Below are 22095 nucleotides of genomic sequence, written 5' to 3' on the forward strand. Positions count from 1 at the left end.
CCTGTGTGAACCAAAGAACCCTTTCAGACGGGTCGAATATCAGATATCCTGCATGTCAGATATTTACGTTACAATTCCTAACAGTAGCAAAAGTACAGTTATGATGTAGCAACAAAAATAATTTTATGTTTTGGGGGGGTCACCACAACATGAGGGAATGTGTTAAAGGGTCGCAGCATTAGGAAGGTGGAGAACCGAACCGTTGTCCTAGAGGCTAGTGGGCACCAGAAGGAGGAGGCCTGATGGGGATTCTGCAATCTGGTTACAGCTCTAAAGGCCAAGTTTTTGTGTCCATGTAGCCTGAGACCTCAGACATTAGGGGATAGGGCCCTCTCTTGTTATGCAGAAGCACCTTCTAGAAGCTGGTCCTTCCCTCAGAGGTGCTCTGGGTACCTGCTCTCCTACATCCTGAACCAGTGAGTGTCAAAAGCTGCAGCCATTTCTGTTTGTGAATAAAATGACTGGGTGGTGGTGACGAATGTGTTTAATCCCACCACTCCTGGAAACAGAGGCAGGTGGATCTCCGTGAGTTCAAGGCTAGCCTGGTCTACAAAGTGAGTTCCAGGACAGACTCCAAAGCTACACAGAGAAACCCTGTCTCAAAAAACAAAACAAACAAAAAGTAATAAAATAACCCAGTGTTACCCTTGAAGTCACAACAGGGAATTCACCCCACCCACTTGCCCTACCAGTTGATGGCAGATCTGAAGATGCATCAGGAAATTGACCCCCTACACACAAAGAAAAGGAAATGGCTCTTTAAAAAGGCATAATCACAAAACTTTCATCACACCCAAAAACTGATCAATAGATTTTAATTACCACACATCCAGTCAACATTTAAATTTCCCTAATACTATTACATAGTTTTTACTTTACATGCATTTATACATGTGTTTTATATAAAACAGATACACAACACTGTAATCCCAAGTACTCAGGAGGCTGAGACAGGAAAATCACAAGTTCAAGGCCAGCTTAGGCAGCTTTAGTCTGTCTCAAAAATAAAAAGGGGATAGGGACTGGGGAGATGGCTCAGTGGGTAAAACCCTTGCTTTGTTGTCCTGAGGACCTGAGTTCAGATGCCTGGAGCCTGAGTAAAAGCTGGACTGGGTAGCAGCTCTGACATGGGAGAATCCAAGGAGGCTCTCTGGTCAGCTGGCCTGGAGTACTACACAGTGGTGAACAAACTGGAAGGTAAGGACAGATAGCCAAGGCCTTCTGATCTCTATACATGGCAAGCTTGCACTCACATTCACTCACATGCAAATGCATGTACAAAAAGATAAGATAGTAGGAGTTGGAGATACAGCTCAATTGTGTGTGTCTGTGTATATGTGTATTGTTGTTTTCGAGACAGGTTTTCTCTGTGGCTTTGAAGGCTGTCCTGGAACTAGCTCTTGTAGACCAGGCTGGTCTCAAACTTACAGAGATCCACCTGCCTCTGCCTCCCGAGTGCTAGGATTAAAGGTGTGCACCACCACCGCCTGTCTAAATTGTGTATAATTTGACTGGCACATGCAGGACCCTGGCACATATCAGTCCCTAGTATTAAAGGGGGGAGTGGTTTGTTCAAAACAAGACTAGAGGACTTAAAAAAAAAAAAGACTATGTTCACGACTTTCTCTCACAGGGATTCTGATTTAACTGCTCTTGGCTGTGGCCCCAGCATCATACTGGTTTTGATGTTTAGCCAGGTTTGAGAGATGTCCCGTCTTCCCAGCTCTTGGAGGTCCCTGCGAGAGCCTCCTGTCTAGACTGTTAAATACATCTCCCAGGCTTCAGCCGGCAGACAAGGCTGCTCAAAGGGCTGCTGGCGTGAACCTGCTGGCTAGCAGAGTGCACATTTGCTCCAGGCACCTCTCTTGAGGTGTGCTGGACAGGGTGTCCCTCGCCCTCCAGATTCACATGCTGTGCATGCCCGCTCTCGTCTCTTTCTCCCCTAATATGCCCAGTGCTTGTTCTTGCCTTTCGAGGATAACAGATTTTTTTTTTACCCTTTTCTGCGCAAATAGCAAAATTCCTGCCTCAGGAAAAAGTGAAGACTTCCCCGGGGCTGTACTCATTTAGCTGTTCAAGAGGCTTCTTGGTGCAGGGATGGAGCTGAGCTAGGGTCTGCTGGGAGCTTGGCAGCCAACCTAAGAAAAGTGAGGGGTTTGAGTAGGATTTGAACCCAGTACATTTTGGGGAATCTAAGAAATGGCCCTGCCTTAAGATGTTGGCCCCGGGATCAAGTTAAAGGAGTATACTCTTGTCTATAGCTGCTCTGTCTCTGCTTGGAGCTGGCCTCGAACTTGCCTTCTTGTGGTTTCTTCTACACTCCCGATCTGACCCCTCCACTCTTCTTGCCGATTGGATCCATTTCTCTCCATATCTGCCACTCCATGGCTCACTGGATGTTGGTGAAACAAATCTAGTCTAAAATAATGAGCAATCAGCTACCCTGATGCTCGGGGCAGGCTGGGCAGGGCTGAGGGAAGGGGTAGAGAGCTGAATCATTTATAAAGCTTAATAAAGATGCAGATGAGCGGTGCTGAGTAGGAACCCCAGAGCTGGGCTTATTCATTATTCAAAGTTATGCAAATGCCACTGGGCATGCATGATAGAATCCTGCCCCTTGTCCCTCCCCGTCCCTCCCCCACCCTGCCCCGGCTGACAGATCCAGCCCTCCTTGGGTAGCCCCTCCTAAACCTAGCAACCCATTTCCAATAGTGCAGGGTACTATTCTTCCAGGGGGATTATCACAGGCCCTGGCCTTCAGGTGAGCCTCTCCAGTCTCGAGGAGAAGGGCTTCTCCATGCCTATGATAGTCACAGAAAGTGCTCTAACAGTGCTCATGTCCATGTCTTAATAGCTCTCACATTTCTGCCTAAGGGAATAGATTTCCTGAAGTCTAATCTAAATCCCTCTTGCTTCTTAGAATGTCCAACACAGAAATATCCAGATTCTCTTTAATCGCTCCTCCTCATGAAGCCAGCTACAGGCCTGCCTAGAGTCATTTTCCAGCCTGTGTGTCTCCAAGGCCAGCTCTTCTGTTTGCCTTGTTTTCGCCCTTTCCAGGTTGGAATCACATCCCTTAAAATCTCAGGCCTGTTCAGGAATACCAAACTTTGCCGGCAGTTGAACCAGGCCTGACCTTCAGACCACTGGGCTCCTAGGGCCTGTCCTCCTCTCTGGGCCGGTCTTTCCACCAAGACCTCTTTTGTCATCGTGGTGAGGCTGAGGGATGGAGAATTGGGTCAGAGTGGGGAGCGGCATCGATCGCCTCGGCTCCCTCCTCTCCTGGCCTGGCGTTCTTCCCTCTGCTGCCCGGTCTATTTTTAGCCTGCCTCTGTTTTCCGTAGTGTGGCTGGCAACCACTCTGGCCTCTTTCTCTTCATTGCCCTTATCTCTCCCTTGCAGCCTGTGCAGACCCCAGCTGCCCCTCCTGAGGACTCCTATGGCCTCCCAATTGCTTTGGATTTTCTTCCATCTTGAAGATATGTAGGGGCTGCCCTCGCGGGGACGCCTGGCTGTGCGCAGGCGAAGGGGAGGCAATGCTGTGGTGCCCAAATCCTTCACTATTACAGAGGCCTTCGCGCTGTCCTCCAGCCCCTTCTGCAGTGACTTTTGCTTCTCTGTGCTTCCAGACTCCTCCCTATGTCACATCTCCTGTGACCCCACCCAGCTGTAACTAAGAAAAGCTCTCCTCCCACCCATGCCCACTGGGCCTTGCCTCTGGCTTCATGTGTACCACACTGCTGTAGGTCCTGCCTCCCTCTTTGGTCTGCAGGTAGCCGGTCTCTCCTTACCTGAGCCCTGTTGCCCCCCACTCCTTGCTAGCCTGGTCCCATTCACCCACACGCTGCTGCTGCTCTGCAGCTCTCAATTGTAGCTTCCACGAGGCCTCTTGTAAAGGCCTAAGACTGAGCCAGCAGGGTTTGGTAGCCTCCCCCACTTGTCCTTTCTCAGCCTCTGCAAGACATTGGTCTCCCCTTTTGGCTGTCACTGACAAACTGAATAAAGCTGGATATTTTGGAAGGGGAACTGCAGCTGGCTGGGGGAGGAGGATAGCGCATCGGAGAGGCAGAGGAAACAGAAGGCAGGCGGTGGGCCACGGAGCAGAGGGATGTTCCTTAGACGGCTCTCGCCAGCTTTGTCAGCATGAGAGATGCTGAGCTCTAGGCAGGGTGCTGGCCCTTCTCAGCATCTGGGCTATGAGACCCTCCTATCACACGTGATACTGCCTTGTGGCTCATTCTTTTTCTCTGGCCTCAAGTTCATCCTTATATAGCTGAGCATGACCTTGAACTCTGGTCCTCCTGCCTCTGTCCTCTAAGTGCAGAGATTGTAGGTGAGCACCATGCCTGGCTTATGTGCTGCTGGGATCTGAATCTCTGCCATTGGAGCCACATCCCTCAGATCTTCATACCATTCTTCGACAGACACTCAGTGCATGGCTCACCCTCAATGGCCTCAGTAAGACTACTGGTGACCACTCATGGCAAGACTCAGCTTCTCCCAGAGTTCCTTGTCCTTCCCTAGTCTGATGTCCCCCAAAACATTATATGGTATACTTTACATGTGTTATAATATACATGTATGCTCTGAGCTGGAGGCCTACAGAGCGAGTTCCAGGAAAGCCAGGGTTGCACAGAGAAACCTTGTCTCAATTTTTTTCATTTACATGCATGTATTGCTTACATGTCTCCTCACTGCCACCATCAGCTTCATAAAAGCATGAATTTGTAAAAATCATCATAGAATACATATAACATTTACCATCTTAGCTATTTTAGGTGCATAGTTAGCTCAGTGACATTAAACACATTCACGCTGCTGTGTGACCAACTTCCAGAACTTTTTTCATCCTCTAAACCTGAGGCTCTGAATCCATAAACCAAGCAGTTTCCTCTTCTTTCTCTCAGCCCCTGGGAAGACACATCCTCTCTCTCTCCCTCTGTGAATCCCGCCACGGGGCTCGCACAAGTGGATCTGCAATAGCATCGGCCCTTCTGTCTCTTCACTCATTTCAAATATGTTCTCATTTCAGCCACGAAGGAGTATATGTCAGGGTCCTCTTCTTCCTTTTCCAGACCCAAAACTACCCCATGACATGTACAGACGACATTTTGTTCATCCATTCATGTGTTAATGGACATCTGTGCTGTTTCTGCCTCTTGGTCACTGTGAATGATGATGCCGTATAATCGTGGGTGTATAAATATCTTTTTGTGACTCAACTTTAAAATCTTTAGGAAACATACCCAGAAGTGGAACTGCCAGATCAGAGACTACTTCTCTTCCTGATTTTTTTAAGGCCCTTGCGCTGGCTGGTTTTATGTCAGCTTGACACAAGCTAGAGTCATTTGGGAAGAGGAACTTTCAACTGAGAAAATGCCTTTATGAGATCAAGCTGCAGGCAAGCCTGCAGGGCATTTTCTTAATCAGTGATTGATGTGGGAGGGCCCAGCCCATTGTGAGTTGTGCTACACCTGGACAGGTGGTCCTGGGTGCCGTAAGCAGGCAAGCTAAGCAAGCCAGGAAGCAGTACTTGTCCGTGCCTCTGCATCAGCTCCAGACTCCAGGTTCCTGCCTTGGAGGGATTCCTTCCCTGGCATCCTTCAGCACTGGAGTGTGACTTAAAGAGTTTTAAGCTGGAATAACCCCTTTCCTCCCCAAGTTGTTCATGGTCATGGTGCTTTATCACAGCAACAGAAACCCTAACTAACTAAGACAGGCCCACTCTGCTGTTTTAGAATAGGGATTTCCATCTGTGTGTTTACTGATTGTCTTGGTTCCTTTTTCTGTTGCTGTGACAAATATCCTGGGGAAAAAGGCAATTTAGGGAAGAAAAGTATTTATTTGGCTTACAATTCCACATTAGAACCCATTATTGTAGGGAAGTCAAGGCAGAAACTTAAAAAAGTACCACATCCTTAGCCAAGAGCAGAGAGAGAATAAACAGATGCGCCCTTGCTTGCCCGGCCCAATACTCAGCTAGCCTTCCCTACCCTTATGGAGTGTAGAGGCCTCTGCCTAGGGAATGGTGGTACCCACAGTAGGCTGGGTCTTTCCATGTCAGTAATCAAGGCAATCCTTCAGACACGCCCACAGGTCAATCTAGGGAACTCCTCATTAAGATTCTTTTCCCAGATGACCGTGGATGGTGTCCAGGAGATAGTTAAAACTCACTAGCACACGGAGGCATCCACACAACACCTGATGCATAACAGAGACTAAGTTTCTGAGAATCGCCTGAAATTGCCCCAAAAGCAGACTTGGCCCGGGGCTGACAGGATGAGTTTTGGAACTCACTGGAGAAATCAGGGAGCTAACCCATATGTCTGGGCCTTTAAGGACTGAGGTAAGTAGAGTAATTTTCCTCATGGTGTATTTCTTTGTGAATATTTCATTCCTATTGTTCACTTTCCCTGTCATTTCTTTCTGTCATAGCCACCACCTCATTGTCCCAGCTTCTCTCTCCCCAGAACGTGTAAAATCCTGTTCTCCAGGGTGGAACTGGCCCTTTCTGGAGGTCCCCCGCCCCCTGACTTTTGGGTGCCTTCTAAGTACATCAACCTTGCATCATTCCTATTCACACCCCTCACCCCTCCACCCACCCAGGGGTAGTTACAAGCCCCATTCTCTTCCAAAGCAATTAGTGCAAGGAGACCAGCCGCCTCAGTGCTAATGCTGTTTCATTAAGTGGGAGCAATCCTAATGATAATAAAATGGCACATTTAACATTCAAACATTGAACGGGGTTTCTAAGCGAGTGTGTCTCTGGCTTTCTCTCTGGTATAACAGTTCCATCTTCATAAGGACCTGACAATACACCTTAATGAGAGAGTGGGGAGCAGAGCATCTTTACAGATCCAGAGAAGAGATGAGGATGAGACAAAGCAGCAGACAGAAAGGCACAGCGTGTCCACGGATGGAGACTCTGTGGATTCCCGGGGGTAACAGACTCTGTGGTACTAATTTAGATCATTAGAGCTGATAAGAAATAGAATTACATAGAAAATAAAGACTTCCTCAGATATTGTTCAATGTAGTTTTTTATTTTTTTAACAACTTTTTTTCCTGGCAAATGTTTATTTACTAGAGGTGAGACTTTATGTGAATTGGTGATGGCAACTGGCTCAAGCTCTCAGCAAAGAAACCCCAAAGGCACTAATAGTTTATAAAAGATAATCATTTTTGGCTGGGTGGTAGCGGCACACGGCTTTAATCTCAGCACTTGGGAGGCAGAAGCAGGAGGATCTCTGTGAGCTCAAGGCCAGCCTGGTCTACAGATCGAGTTCTAGGACAGCCAGAGCTACACACAGAGAAACCCTGTCTTAAAAAATCAAAAAAGAAAAAAAAGATCTTCATTTTTACACTCTTCTGGGCAGATTTAGTCAGAGCATGCTCAAGTTTATCCAATGTCCCAGCAAAGAGAAATTTAAGGATCTCCTTAGTCTACTGAGCTCATATTGAGCCCCTCCCCATAGAGATGCCCATCTTTAAGCTCCTTGCTGTTCTGTGATGGTGAGCCTCTGTCTGACTTTCTTATATTTTTGGTTGTGAGCCTAGCCTTTAACGGCTGAGCCATCTCTCCAGCTCTCTGTCTGACTTTCTAAGGATGGGAAAGGAGACAGACTTGGGAGAATGACTGGGAAAGAGAGGGTCAATCATTTGGTGTTTATAGGAGATTCCATAGAAACAGAAGGACAGGAGACATGGCAAGGCTACTTCCTTCTCCTCGATGTCTTCCCCATGAAGACTCTGCTCCCCAGGAGAGTCAGCTGTGATCAAAGTTGGGCTTTGCTCGGTGTAGAGAAGCGGCTCATTCGAAATGGTGTCAAGTCATAGGATGGCGCTAATTTCATGCTGAGCTCATACAGGATCTTCCCCACAACAGGGGCCAACTTGAATCCATGCCCTGGGAGCAGAGTGTGTCATGTACCTTCAAGTACAGACTCTGGGCTCTAGAGAACTTCCCTCCACACCCAGACAGTGCTACTTCTCCTCTTGGTCTCATCCCAAAGTTAGAAATTGCCTCCTGCCACAAGTACCCCCTTTTTTGACCCTCCCTATACACCCAATGTTCAGACTTCAGCTAATGCATGCAAGATCCGCTTCAGTAGGTCTGCTGCAGGCTCCCCACCTCCCCATCCTCAAGCTCACCAGAGAATCCAGCTCCGATGACAATGTTGTCATAGTTCGGGTGGCAATCAAGAATGAAGTGCTTATCAGGCGTGTTCTAGAAAGAATGTCATATCTATGTCCCCTGAAGACAGGAAGGATAGGAACTATAGGCTCTGGCAGGAGGGAACTGGCCTAAGACTCTTTCAAAAGAGAGCTGGATGGGACTGAGGTCTGCCCCCTGCTTGCCCCATCCCCTCTAAACATGCTGGTTCTTACTGGACAGCTGGCACTCTCCTACTGTGCCATGGACACAGTAGGCAGTCATCTTTGTGGACTAACTTTAGCCAAGACACCTCAGGCTGGATGGCATCTGTCTCTTCTCTTTGTCCCCAAGGCCTGCTCAACTGGGAGCATCTTGCCAAGAACTGTTTTAGAGCTCTTCTGGGAAATATAGGGAAGGACTGCCAGGCAAAAGCCTCGCCGCCTAATAAAAAGGAATATGAATACTCTTTAGCAGGGCCCTCTCTTATTGAGGTGAACCTATCCACAGGAATTAGCTGGCTAGTTTAAAGTCACATAAGGGGTCAGAGATCAAATGGAGTGAAGCCTGGCCAACTGTGGATTTGTCTATCTTCTCCCCTGTTGGAACAGCCAGCTTACCGTGTACATGCAGCGCTCCATGATGTCTGGCTCAGGCTGCAGACCTGGTAAGTGATCTCTGACAAAGTGGCGTAGAATGTGAACATCTTGGATGTCTGAGGTTATAGGGCAGTCCCGCTCCTCTGGGTCCACACTGTCACCATGGTGATAGCAGATCTATGTCCCCATTGGAATAGCAGGGCTGTAAAGCCGGCCTTCTGAGCATACCAGCTAGTGAGGGGTAGGTTTGGGCACAGGATGTCTCCATCCATCATCCCAGTCCCCAGTCCCGGCAGATGCTATGTGTTAGCACCTGAAGTTGTTTAGTGCCCCACCCTGTGTTTATAAGGACAAGGTACCCTAGTCTCAGGGCAGAAGTAGAACATACGACATTATGCTGTAAATGGCCAATAGTAAAGCAGACTCCAGGAGGGTCCCACAGAAGTATGTTAGACTACGAGTTAGGTATGAATGCCCAGAATTGCATGGGCACAGTAGCCTTCTTAGCCTCTTTGCTTACCTTCATCAGCCCTGGGTACTCTGATGCTGGAAGCCCGTAGATGTGGTGGGGGGCCAGGTCCAGACACAGAATACATGGGAAAGCCTGTGATACGCTATAGCTCCCAGGCACCTTCTCTCGCCAGTAACACACATTAATCCTGAGGGTCTTGATGCAGGAGGAAGTAGGAAATAAAGGGGGAAGTCATGGAGCTCTACAGACAACAACAGCAGATTCTGGTAGGGTCCTATGGTCTTTTCTCTTTTTTTGGTTTTTCGAGACAGGGTTTCTCTGTGGCTTTGGAGGCTGTCCTGGAACTAGCTCTTGTAGACCAGGCTGGCCTCGAACTCACAGAGATCCGCCTGCCTCTGCCTCCCGAGTGCTGGGATTAAAGGCGTGTGCCACCAACGCCCGGCCCCTGTGGTCTTTTCATACCCAACCTGCTTGACCTAATTCTTGTGCCATGTACTTATACATTATATTGCACAAAGATCTCCAAGCCTGTCTTGTCTGTATTCTTAGTTTTTCCCACAGCAGCTCCGCAGCCCTCCTTCACTATCTTTTCAGGAATTCGACACACTTCATATTTATTCAGTGCTTACTGCAAGTCTGGCCATCTCCCAGAGGCTCTAAACACACCAGATATATTAGTTTACCAATAGCTTTTTGAGGTAGCTGTTATTTCCCATCCTGGTTAACCTGGCGCTTAATGAGGTGAACTAATTTGCCCAGTGTTGACCACTAGGAAGTGACAAGTCCAAGGCTAAGTCAAGCCTGGCTGGCTGCAAGGTTTCTTCTCTTAGCTACTGATTCTCAGGCCTCCAGCTTGCCCTACCTGGAGAGGCAACTCAATTCCCAGAGGACGGAGAATCTGGTTGGTCCAGGGGCCAGCAGTGATGACCAAGCTGTTGGCTTGATAGCTCTTCAAGGTGGTTTTCACTGTGACAGGTCGGCCAGGTCTTATCTCCACTACCTTCTCTCCATCATTCACCGTGCCTCCTAACTGGCAAATTACATGCTGAAAGGGCAGACCCAAGAGACGAATTAATTAGTTGTACATGTGGTTCACTCTGGGAGACCAAGAGCCCCTCACTGAGGGCAGACAAGATTGCAGAATCTTAGGATGGGTGGTGGTGGTGGTGCACAGAGGTAACACAGAAAAACCCTTAAGAGACAGAGACAGACAGACAGACAGACAGACAGACAGACAGACAGACAGAGACAGAGAGAGAGGTGCCAGGATGCCCAGAGAAGGGGACTGTATTGCCCTGGAGCTGCACAACCTTACCTGAAGGGCTCTGAGAACCTTGTCTGCGTAGAGGACACCTCCAGTCTTGTCCAAGAGGCCCACTTCTCCCCTGGTGAACTGAATGTTTGGGAAACGTTGCTTTAAATCCTCTGGTGAAAGACACTCATGGCCAATCCCATGCCTAGCCAGAGTGGCCTGGATTGTCTTTAATTCTGGATTCCCCTTCATTCCCAGCAACAAGAGCTCAGTCTGCCTGTTCCAAAAGAAAAGGCCAGTGAGGTGAAGGGATCCGTCATGACCCTAGACACCTATCCTTATTCCGCAGTGAGGGACCCACATCTACAAGCATTATAGCTTGGCCTGACATTCAGAGCACAGGTGAAGCCATCTAGATCCCGTCTGGGAGACCCGGCATTCCCCAGCTGGTTTCCAGACCATTCCCAGGTCCTCCCTTGGTTTGCTTGTCCCTCCATCCTGCTCTTGACAGTAGAGGTCCTGAGCCCCCACAACCTTCCCTACACCTTGGAATTGTCAAAGGAATAGCAGCTGTCCACTCACATTCCTTTTCCACCTTCCTCCTGCCCCCTCTTTGTGGAGCCCCTCCCCCCCCAGCTATTCCGTCACCCCTTTCCTTTTCTATTTCTCTTCCTTTCTCTTTACTTTTCAAAGATTCATTTTATTGTAAGTTTTTAAAATGGTGTATGTGTGTGCACATGAGTGTAAGGGCTCACAGGGACTAGAGGTGTCTGACCTCCCCTCCCCCAGGAGCTGTGAATCCCTTGGCACTGTTGCTGAGAATGGAACTCGGGTCCTCTGGAAGAGCAGTGAGCATTCTTAGCATCCCAGCATCTCTGTAGCTCCCACCCTGCCTGGTCCTTCTTGTGTCTGCCTCATTGCTTCTTCTCTGTGGCCCCTTTCATGGAAAAGGAGATCTGGTTCTATTTCCAATCTGGGTATCACCTTGATGTGACCTTGACGGTGACTCACTACTCCAAGTCCCAAATTCCTCCTCTGAAACCCAGGACATTGAATGGAAGTCCTACTGGATGTTGTATGGTTATCACGATGTCTGGGGTAGCCACTCAACATTCAGGGGATGCCAAGCCTGAAGCGCTCCAGAAGATCACGCCAAGGCCTACGGCACTTTCACACACAAGCAGAGACACGGGTTGGTGCACAGAGCGCCAACAATGAACTCAGGATCTGGTCTGAATCTTGCTAGGCTTCTTCTCCCATCCTGCTCACTCTGGGAGGGGGACGGCCATGTTTCCTTTGAAGCTTCCCAACTCTCTGCTACAAAAGCCCAGAAGTCTCTTGGGGGGGGAGAGGGCTAGCTAAACAATGGAAAGGTGCCTCTGGCCCCTGGGATGGGGGGGGCTATCTAAACAATGGAAAGGTGCCTCTGGCCCCTGGGATGGGGGGGCTATCTAAACAATGGAAAGGTGCCTCTGGCCCCTGGGATGGGGGGGCGCTATCTAAACAATGGAAAGGTGCCTCTGGCCCCTGGGATGGGGGGGCTATCTAAACAATGGAAAGGTGCCTCTGGCCCCTGGGACGGCTCCTGTGTTCCCTCTTGGCTTCAGCAGCCCCACAGCACAGCAGCCGCCTGCTGCATCCCCCAGGTACTGCCTATAAAGCTCGTAATAGCCTATAATGGAGTCTCATGGATATTACATGCTTCCAAATCCCACATTATCTGCTTGTGGGGATTAAAGAGGAGACTGGGAGGGGGTAGGGATGCAGTGGGCCTGGGGGCTGGTGTCAGTACACAGAGCTGCGCAGCATGCCCAATCCATTCGCCATGGCCCCCGCCTACCCAGCATTCATGGTGAGATAGCGACGCCAGCTCTGCCTCTTCAAAGCTCGGCGAAGGCTCGATGAGACAGAATCCCCAGCCAGGAGCCGGTCTCTTTTCTGTAGCCTCCCCAAAGAACTTCATTTTAGTCCTTGGGTCATGAAAACTTGCCTAGTCAGCTTCTTGGTCAACAAGATAATTAAGAGGCCACCCCAAAGATTGGGGGTGGGGGTGGGGGTGTGGCTTAGTGGAAAGCCCTTGACTAGCATGCACAAGTCCGTGGGTCCCATTCCAGCATCTTCAAAAATAAAAGTCCCCAGTGTTTTGTAGTTAGGTTACCATGCTGGAGATGGAACCCAGGGATTCCTGCCTTACCAAGCCACATCCCCTGTCTCAGATGTGTTTTTTTGTTTGTTTGTTTTGGTTTGTTTGAGAAAGGGATTTGCAATGTATCCTAGACTGGTCTCAACCTGGAGGTCTTTCTGCCATCATCTCCCAAATGTTGGGCTTGCACCACTATGCCTAGTCAGGTGTTCTCGAACCTTTTTACCTGATGGACTCCATGCTGAGTAGAATTGTGGGAAAGATGCGATTTACAGCTCACCTAAGCAGATATAATGTCTGCTCTCTGGTCCAGAAACACTACAGAGTGACTCTTAGTCCCTGCCTGCAATATAACAGCCTTGGTCTCTCATGTACTCGTCCCTCTTTCCATCTTGCCCTCCTTTCTACCTTCCTTCTTTCCTTGAAACAGAACTCCATTTACAGAGACATATTGTGGGGGAAAATGAACTTGTGCCAAGACAATGGGCAAACCTTTCAGATTATGAAATGCTGAGTATGTTCTAATTCCCAAGCCGTCTTATGGTGGATGAAGTCAGAGCTCCCCAACCCTAGGAGTAATCAGTGAGCTGATTCTGTGGTGAATGTAATTGTGCCGATTGTAATCATTTTGCTCCAGCTCTCTGCCCCTGTGGCATTTATTTCTTAGCCCAGATATTGATCTAACAGTGGGAAATTTTCTATCTGAATCTGTGATGCTAGACCCTCCCCAAGTCCGAAGATGTGTTTGGGAAATTCTCATTTTCCGTGGATCACAGCTGAGCTATTTGGCCTGAGGGAAACCGTGCACTGTTGGAGAAATGCCTTGGATTGGAGAGAGATTTTTGACCATTATGAGCAAATCGGAAATAAATGTAAAACACTGCCTGGAAATGCAAAGGCCTGTCATTATGGGAGATAGGTGAGAGGCTCCTGTGGGAAATGCTTGGAGAATTGGAAATCAGTCAATCAAAACCGGATCGGAGACCGGGCCTTTCCCCAAGTATGAAGACAGATGACTTCCACAGGCAGAGTGAAAAATCATTTAAGTGCTTATTTTCTTAATGGTTTTTCCTAGATCCCAATAAATAGACTACTCATTCTGCATCAATTTCTTACACCTGTGCTTGGGGTGCTTAGGGTCCCCCTTCCTTTTTTCCTCCCTCAGACACAAGCTACAAAGTTTGAGAAGAAAACTGAAAAGGACAAAGGCCTTTATATAAGAGGGGGGAACTGATACATGAGCAGATAGGGCTAGTCTAGAAAAGAGGGTCTAAAATCCTAGGGCTACCAGGGAACCCTAGCAAGTCTGCAGCTCCCACCTCCCAGAATACCCGTCCCATGAATCTGGAGCCCGTGGTATGAACTCCACCCTCCTTATGGCCCTCTTTGCTCCAACACTGAGACGAGGCCCGTTGGAAATTCCCCTGGAAAAATTCCCCTGGAGGGCCGCCTTGACACCTCTGTGGCCCATGAACTATAGGGAGCTAGTGATGGATCAAGACTCTCCAGTAGTTACTAAAGCAGGGCAAGGGGTCAGGAGGGGGAGAGAGCAGGGAGGTGCTGCCAGAGGCAGACAACTCTCCCCTCATCTCCTTCCATTCCCCATCAAGGGCTCTGGCTGTCTTTCCTTTGCTCCAGTTCAAAGTGCCAGGTGAACCAGCTCTCAGCATCACCTTGGGGAAGGGCCTTGGTCATGGCTGCTGTCTTTGTTGGTTTGGGAACAGCTCTCTGTATTTCATCTTCTGCTCAGTGGGCCGAAGTGGAATTGGTTAACAAAGATTGCTCCAGGGATGGGTTGTGGCTGACAAGCCAGACACTTCGCAGGCACAGGAAACAGCAGCTGCGGAGGGGGCCACCAGGTTCTGCCGGCAGCTGTACTGCCTACGGCTGTGATCTTGTCTGATTTTGTCAGTGAAGCAGGGGCAGCCCGGGTCAGGAGCTAGGTGGTAGGCCTCAAAGGGAGAAGGCGGGGCAGGAAAGAGATGGGCCTCAGAGTCTGGCTTTTCTGTTGGTACCAGCATCCCGGCTGTACACATCACAAAAGACTCAGGCCTTATGATCCGACACATGTCATTGTCTGCTCCCAGAATATATGCAAATATCCCAAGCCCACCCGTGTTTCATATGAGCTGTCACAGGAAGCAGAACAGAAGAATTGGCAACCTCCTCCACTACCAGCTCAGAAAGGTTTTTGTGGTTTTTTAAAATCATCATCAGATGACATTAAATACACTAATTTCTATCATTTATCTTATGGTATTATGCCGGTGTGTCTAGAAGGAGCCAGAGAGAAGCAAGAATGACAAAGATGATGAAATCATATAGAAAATCAAAATTAAGAGCAAAGTTAAGACAATTTGGATGGCATTCAGCCAAAGGTGGAGAACTATATTCAGATGCCATTCAGAGTGGGAAGGATCTGTGTTACATCCTACTCAGTAAAAGAAAAAAAAAAGAAACCTAATACATGTAAATACATTAGGGTAGCCATGAGAAAGGACTTGCTAGTGATGGAATAATAACAAGAACAATAATAATACTTAGCGCTCTCTCGAGCTTTACAGGTTTTATAAGCACACTCACATTACTCTTCATTTTTCTTAATTGGAGCTCTGAGACATCTGAATATTCTTTTCATACCTGCTATGGTGTTCCCTTTAAAATGCACAGATGCGCTTTTTTAACCTGGAATTCCCTAGGCCTGAATTTGTTAGGAGATAGGAATGGACAACACAACCAGTTTGGACCGAATCTAGTTTCATGTCTACTTAATCCACACGTTAAGATGATTTCTATATTTTTGCTGGGCATTGGTGGTGCACGCCTTTAAGCACTCGGGAGGTAGAGGCAGCACTGTGAGTTCAAGGCCAGCCTGGTCTACAGAGCCAGTTCCAGGACAGCCTCCAAAAGAATTCAGAGAAACCCTGTCTCAAAAAACCAAAAAAAAAAAAAAAAAAGATGATTTCTATATTTTTAAGTGGTTGATTTTTAAAAACTTAAAGCAGAATTACATTGCAAGACACACAAATCCTGAGCAGGGTGTGCCCATGCCCAGAAACACTCCAGAGACTAAGGCAGAGAGGCAGATCTCAAGACTTAGCGAGTCTGGCACCAGCTACAAAATAAAACCTTGTCTCAAAAAGGGGTGTATGTAGAGATGGCTCAGGGGCTGAGAACATTGTCTGCTCTTGCTGGTTCAGTTCCCAGCACCCACGTGATGGCTAACAGCTATATGTAACTCCAGTTCTTGGGGGTACGACACCCTCTTCTGGCCTTCGTGGACACCAGTATATGGATGATGCACATACACATATGTAGACAAAACACTCATTGATGGGAGATGTCATTTTGTAAATATGTCTCTCTTATTGGTTGTTTAATAAAGCACTGTTGACCAATAGGGAAGCAAGATAGGTGGGACTAGGATTCTGGGTAAGAGAGGCACAGTCAGTCACAATATAGGATGCAGGAGAAGCAACATGTGCACCCTTCCTCCAGTAATCAAAGACCACATGGAAATACTCAGATTAACAATTATGGGTTAAATACTTAAGTCAGAGCTGGCCAGTAAGAAACAAAGCAATCGGCCAACAGCTTATAATTAATATAGTGTCCTGTGTGTTATTTGGGGGCTGAGACAGCAGCGGGACCCAAGCAGCTAACTCCTGCAGGGCCCAAGTGACTGGCAGGAAGACTATACGTTACAACTCATCCACATAGAAAATTGAAAATAGGGTAGGAGAGATGGGTCAACTGTTAGGAGCACTTGCTGCTCTTGCAGAAGATCTGGGTTCAATTCTTTGCACCCACATGCAACTATCTGTAAATCCATTTCCAAGGATCAAATTCCCTCTTCTCGTGCCTCCAAGGGCAGCAGGCATGTATCAGTTGTACACACATATATATGCAGCAAAACACTCAAACACATAAAATAAAAAGAAATAAATCTTTTTTTTTATTTTTGGCTTTTGGAGACAGGATTTCTCTGTAGCTTTGGAGCCTGTAGACCAGACTGGCTTCGAACTCACAGAGATCCGACTGTCTCTACTTCCCAAGTACTGGAATTAAAGGTATGTGCCACCACTGCCTGGCTAAGAAATACATCTTTAAAATAATTAAAAATAACCCTTTAAAAACACAAAAAAACATGAAATTCAAATTTCAGTGTCTTGAAATAAATTTTTTTTAGAAATAAAGTTTTATTGGAACACATCCAGGTTCATTTATTTGAATCTTTGGCTGCTTTCACACTACAATGGCAGATTGAATATTTGCAAAAGAGACCATATGGCCAGAGAAGCCTAACATACTTACTGTGTGGCTTACAGAAGAAGTTTGCTGACCCCTGCTACAAACCAAGAGTGCAGTAATTCAGTGATTCACAGTAATGTACTACACAGTTGACAGTGGCACATGCCTGCAGTCCCCAATACCTCAGTGGAACCTGGGGCTTTGAGGCCAGCTTGGGCAACATAAAGAGACCCTGTCTTTAAAGCAATGGAAGAAGAGGAGGAAGAGAAAGAGGAGGGGAGAGAGAGCCTACCCTAACCATCAGTAGCTTTCCTTTTCACTTTTATAAAGTTGTGAAGTGCACTAAGTGAGCTGTACATGCCTGGGACCAGAAGTGTTTCTTATCTCTTTAGACTTTGACACATGCCCCAAACTCTGGTCCTCAAGTTTGTGCAGCAAGCTCTTTCAACCACTGTACCATTCCTCCTGTCTCTGTCTCCCAAGGGCTGGGATACCACCATGCCCAGTATCATAGGGGTGCTGGGATCAAACCCAGGGCCTCAAGCACGTTAGGCGAGCACTCTACCAACTGAGCTACAGCCCCAGTCCCTGGGGACTCCCTTTTGTTTCCTCTTGTTCTTCCTCCTCTATAGCCCAACAGACTCAGGAGAGGAGGGAAAGACCACCAGGCACTGTGTCTCATTCAGCCTTCACAATTCCTTATGAGAGCGGTACAGAGAACCCCCACCAACAACAACACACCACCACTTAGCTGGTAGAAGTCAAACTCAAACTGTGACTCCAGACAGATCATGATTGCCTGTCAACATTTGCTGACAGACTCATACCCTTCTAGGCCTCAGGCATGTCTCCTACCTCAAAATGCTCAAGAGCTGTCACAGCCAATTGCCAGAGAAGGGTCTCTCTGCCAGGCCACTCCTCAGAAAGGCATTCTCCTTTATTTGGGTGCTGGGTGTATTTGCTGTCTCTGACTAAATCCTTAATTAGCTGCCCTGGCTGTATTTGCATAATGGATTTCACTTTGTTCTTAAGTTAATGGTGTTTTCGAAACAGAACAGTAACCTCTTGGTTCACAGCGTTAAAATAACTGCCACCCTGTGGGGTAGAGCCAGGGTTATGTAAAGGGAGTTCAGTTCAGAGTCCAGAGGAGTGAAAGGAGATGCCCGAGTGGTTTCTGCTTCCTTCCTTAGGAGTGTCTGAAGGGTCAGTGAGGGGGGAGCCCTCAAGTTTGGAGAGAACTGCAGAGCAACAGGATAGTGTTACTGTGTCACTCTCTGCCAAACCATCTGGCCTGTGGAACACCCTCATTTTGTTCGCAGGAGATAATACATCCATAAAATGCATTTGTGGACTGTTACGAGGGTCAGGATCTAGCATAAAAGGATAGGATACTGGTGGGCAGGAGAGATGGCACAGTGGTTAAGAGTATTAGTTGCATTGGGAGGTGTTGGCGCAGCCTTTAATCCCAGCACTTGCGAGGCAGAGGCAGGCAGATCTCTGTGAGTTCAAGGCCAGTCTGGTCTACAGAGTAAGTTCCAGGACAGCTAGAGCTACACACAGAGAAACCCTTTCTCGGAAAAAAAAAAAGTACTTGTTGCTTTTGCAGAGAATCTAGGATCAATTCCTGGTAACCCACACTGTAACTCACAACGTCTGTCACTCCAATTCCAAGGTATGATGCCCTCTTTTGACTTCCCTGAGCATCATCAGGCACCAGGCACGTATGAAGGCAAAACATTCATACACTAAAATATGCATAAGCAATTTTTTTAAAGTTAGGACACGAGTAAGAACAATAACTGACTCTTCCATTCTGACCCAGGCCCTATAACAAGGCTCCAGAAGGCTCCATGCAGGCCTGCCCTGCTCTAGATATCTGCCCACAGTGGTTCATCGAGCTTTCAGAACCCAACATGAACTACCTTGGACACAGGGTCTAACGTAGGCATGGAACGCAGAGCTGGTCGGGACCAGCAGGGCTGGTGGAGAGGCAATGGCAGTGAGCAGAAGGCTTCCACACAACTGGCACCTCCCTAGGGTTGTGTCCTCCAATTGCCTTTCAAGTTCACCCCTTACCGCGTGCAGGGGTGGATCCCCCTGCATTCAAGGTCCGCCTCCCTTACCCACCTGTGCAGTCGGGCTCCAGTCTCGTGCTCCAGCTGGGCCCATGTCTGATAGCATTCCTCCATCATCCTGGTATAGAAGTCCTCCGGATAAGCCTTTCTGATTATGCGACTCTGTCCATGTGAGCTTCCTCGGGAATGCGGAAGAAAGAACTAGAAGCAGGGGATGAGAGACACTGGAAGCCGCTGACCTTGGCTCAACCCTTCCTTCGCCTTTAGGAGCCATCTCATCTTTCCACTGCTTCCTTTTTTCTGATCCTGGGGATTGAACCTCTGGCCTGGCACACACTAGGCCAGTGCTGTGCAGCTGAACCCTAGCCCTGGCCCTCTTTTCACTTTTTATTTTGAACCATGGTCTTGTTAAATAGCATAGGCAGGCCTTAAACATTCAATCTCCTGTATCAGCTTCCTGAGTACCTGGGATTTTAGACCCCCAACCCCAGGCCTAGCTATTTTCAAATATTTTCAGACAATCCTTCCAGTGTCTCCTTGCAGCCCACTGACAGGCCAGGCGATCTGGTCAGCAGTTTCTCAGCAGCACTGAGTGAGTTTTCCCTTTTGCAAATAGCCCTGGTAGCCACCAGTCCCTTCCACCTTCCACTGTACTCGTACCCCAGCTAGACGCCTAAGAAAAGCAGAATTAGAAGGAACCTTTCAGACTATGCCAATCTAGCCCCTTGGTTTTATGGATCAGAAAAAGGATGCCATCTCACCGAGTCTTCAGGTTACTCAGAATATGGGAACTACCTTGGGACTGGGGAAGGGTGAGGGTGTGTGTGAAAACAATGAGAGTTTCCTGAGGGAAGTAACAGGAGTCCCTTGCGCTTTGGGCAAATGGATAGAGAAACTGGAGACAATTTCTTTTTTTTTTTTTTTTTTTTTTTTTTTTTTGGTTTTTCGAGACAGGGTTTCTCTGTGGCTTTGGAGGCTGTCCTGGAACTCGCTTGGTAGTCCAGGCTGGTCTCGAACTCACAGAGATCCGCCCGCCTCTGCCTCCCGAGTGCTGGGATTAAAGGCGTGCGCCACCAACGCCCGGCTGACAATTTCTAACTATTCCAGGAAGAGTAAGGGGTAACCAGCTTAGAGAGCTGCAGGCAGAATGGAAAGGGGGAGCCACTGAAGTAGAGAAGTCCATGTGATGAACAGCGTAGGCCCCGCCCCCGAGAGGGTCCTGCAGGTTCCTAGTGCCACCCTCATTTGAAGTAGTCATGTGACCACCTTTGCTTTAAGGAAAAGAAAACCTGAGTCTTGCTTAGTTCCTGTGCATCAGTCAAAGAGGCTACTGTTACCCAAAGGCAGAAGAATCGACAGAGGCTCCACTAGGTTCTGGAAGGAGAAGCAGGGGAAATGCAGACAAGAACCTTCTTTCTTTGCTTCTAGGCAAAGCTGTCATTTATTTAAGGTTACCCAGAGCAGAACTGATTCTTTTTCTGGATTGGATCAATGGTTTGGGTAGCAAAAGTGAAGAGAGGTGAGGCACTCCTTGATCCAGGGCAAGAACTGAGAGGAAGTAATAAGGATATACCAAAAAAACTCCACATGACCTTGAGGGTGGGACTTTTCTTTGAATCGTCAAGATTCACAAGTAGCTGAGCTATGAAGTGCACAGAATTGGTGGCATTCAGGCTTTTGGCTTCACCCATAGCCCACGTTCTGGAAAGCCCTCCCCAGGCGAGGAAAGAGGAAGGGACAGTCTTGTGCAGCAGAGGGGCAGAAGGCACAGTGTACCTGCTCCAGCAGGAGGACCCTCTTCGAGTGTTTGGCCAGGTGGTATGCGGTGAAGCAGCCCTGGACGCCTGCTCCGATCACGATAGCATCCCAGAGCCCTTTCTGAGCAGCCATGCTGTCCGCTTAGCCCTCCAGCCACGAAGTCCACGGAGGAGAAAGCAAACAAAGGCACCTCCGCGGCCAGAGGAGGAGGAGGAAGGCAAAGTCCAGCGTGGCCAGAGTTCCCACAATCCCCTGGTGCCTGTGTCCTTGTCTTTCTTTCCCTCCCAAAAGCCTGGCACAGGGCTCAGCCTCCGCCTCCCCTGCAGAGCAGAGCTGGGTGGACTGATTTGTGAGGTTTAGCCCAGCTCAGCTGCCAGCCTCACCCTTGCATCCCTCTAGCTTGCTATTCTTGGCTCAATTATTGTCATGCAAATGGGCTCCTTCCTATGCCACCTTCCTGTCTCATTATGATCTTTGTCTCAGGACTTCGGCCCCGGAATTTCAATGCCTCCTAGACCAAGCTGGGCACCGGGACTGCTGCCTCCCCCTGCTGGTTTTCCTCTCTGCAGCTTGATTTCCTCTACAGATCTACTGGGCCAACTAAGAATTTGGCAGGATGCCCAGGGTCTGGCCCTCCTCCCTAGTGGGTGGTGAGGTCATGGGGGTAGAAGCAGGGGCCAATTGGGAGGGCAGTATTGTGATTATGAAATCATTCTCAGTGTGTTTTACTTTCATGTTGAAAACAGAGAATAAATGATCTGGAAAAAAAAAAACGAGAAAGGGCAGTGAGAAGGAACCTTGTCCTCAGGCACACAGGGAACTAAGAGCCAGCCTAGCACACACAGGGACCATGTGTAGAGACTCCTTCTGTGCCAGGCAGCAGGCTCAATGGGTATTGTTACAGACACTGGGGACACAGCCAGGGTTGGCAGGCCCTGATTCTTACACAATTTGGAGGTCCATTTTAAGATAAAAGGAGAAGGGGACTGGAGTCATAGTTCAGCGGTAGAGTGTTGTGATTGGCATGCTTGAGGTTCTGGGTTCAATCCCCAGCACTAAAAATAAAAGGGGGAAAAAAAAGAAAGGAAAAAATTAGTCATGCAAAATTAGATGGCAGGACTCAGGAGAACGACTCAATGAGGGAGCCCCATGGTTGAAGTTTTATTAGCTTCCTGGTAAATTTGCCTCTGAATACATTATCTCATTAAATTCTCATTTTTGTGTGTGTGTGTATTTTTGTCCTCATTTTTGGCAGATTGAAGATAGCCTCAAGTTCTTTGTCAGTCTTCCCACCACATGCTTGCCTGATGGAACTTGGTGACTGCCACACACTTTCTGGCCTAGGCCTTCAGGCAACTTCCTCTTCTTGCTTTGGAGAACTCATTCTTTTTTT

General features: G+C 48.2%; 1 protein-coding gene and 1 long non-coding RNA gene across 3 annotated transcripts; one reads left to right on the plus strand and one right to left on the minus strand.

The window, feature by feature from the left end:
* The first annotated feature begins 1022 nt into the window (after positions 1–1022).
* On the plus strand, positions 1023–7026 carry LOC121141416. The gene is made up of 2 exons (XR_005878325.1): positions 1023–1197; positions 6790–7026. It is a non-coding gene; the product is annotated as an uncharacterized LOC121141416 (long non-coding RNA).
* Pipox (pipecolic acid and sarcosine oxidase) lies at positions 7023–21239 on the minus strand. 2 transcript variants are annotated; one of them, XM_040749222.1, is made up of 8 exons: positions 20721–21234; positions 18997–19145; positions 10539–10752; positions 10086–10268; positions 9272–9418; positions 8773–8928; positions 8152–8227; positions 7023–7906 (listed from the first exon to the last, which is right to left on the minus strand). In XM_040749222.1, exons 1-8 carry the CDS (start codon positions 20832–20834, stop codon positions 7776–7778), a joined length of 1170 nt encoding a protein of 389 aa, XP_040605156.1. In that variant the 5' UTR covers positions 20835–21234; the 3' UTR covers positions 7023–7775. The 2 variants fall into 2 exon arrangements, 1 of the variants encoding a protein (XP_040605156.1); XR_005878324.1 differs by having other exon boundaries at positions 7833–7906; positions 8152–8254; positions 20721–21239.
* Positions 21240–22095: the final 856 nt, after the last annotated feature.

This window comes from Mesocricetus auratus, unplaced genomic scaffold, assembly GCF_017639785.1.
Source record: "Mesocricetus auratus isolate SY011 unplaced genomic scaffold, BCM_Maur_2.0 Super-Scaffold_100007, whole genome shotgun sequence".
Taxonomy (NCBI): domain Eukaryota; kingdom Metazoa; phylum Chordata; class Mammalia; order Rodentia; family Cricetidae; genus Mesocricetus; species Mesocricetus auratus.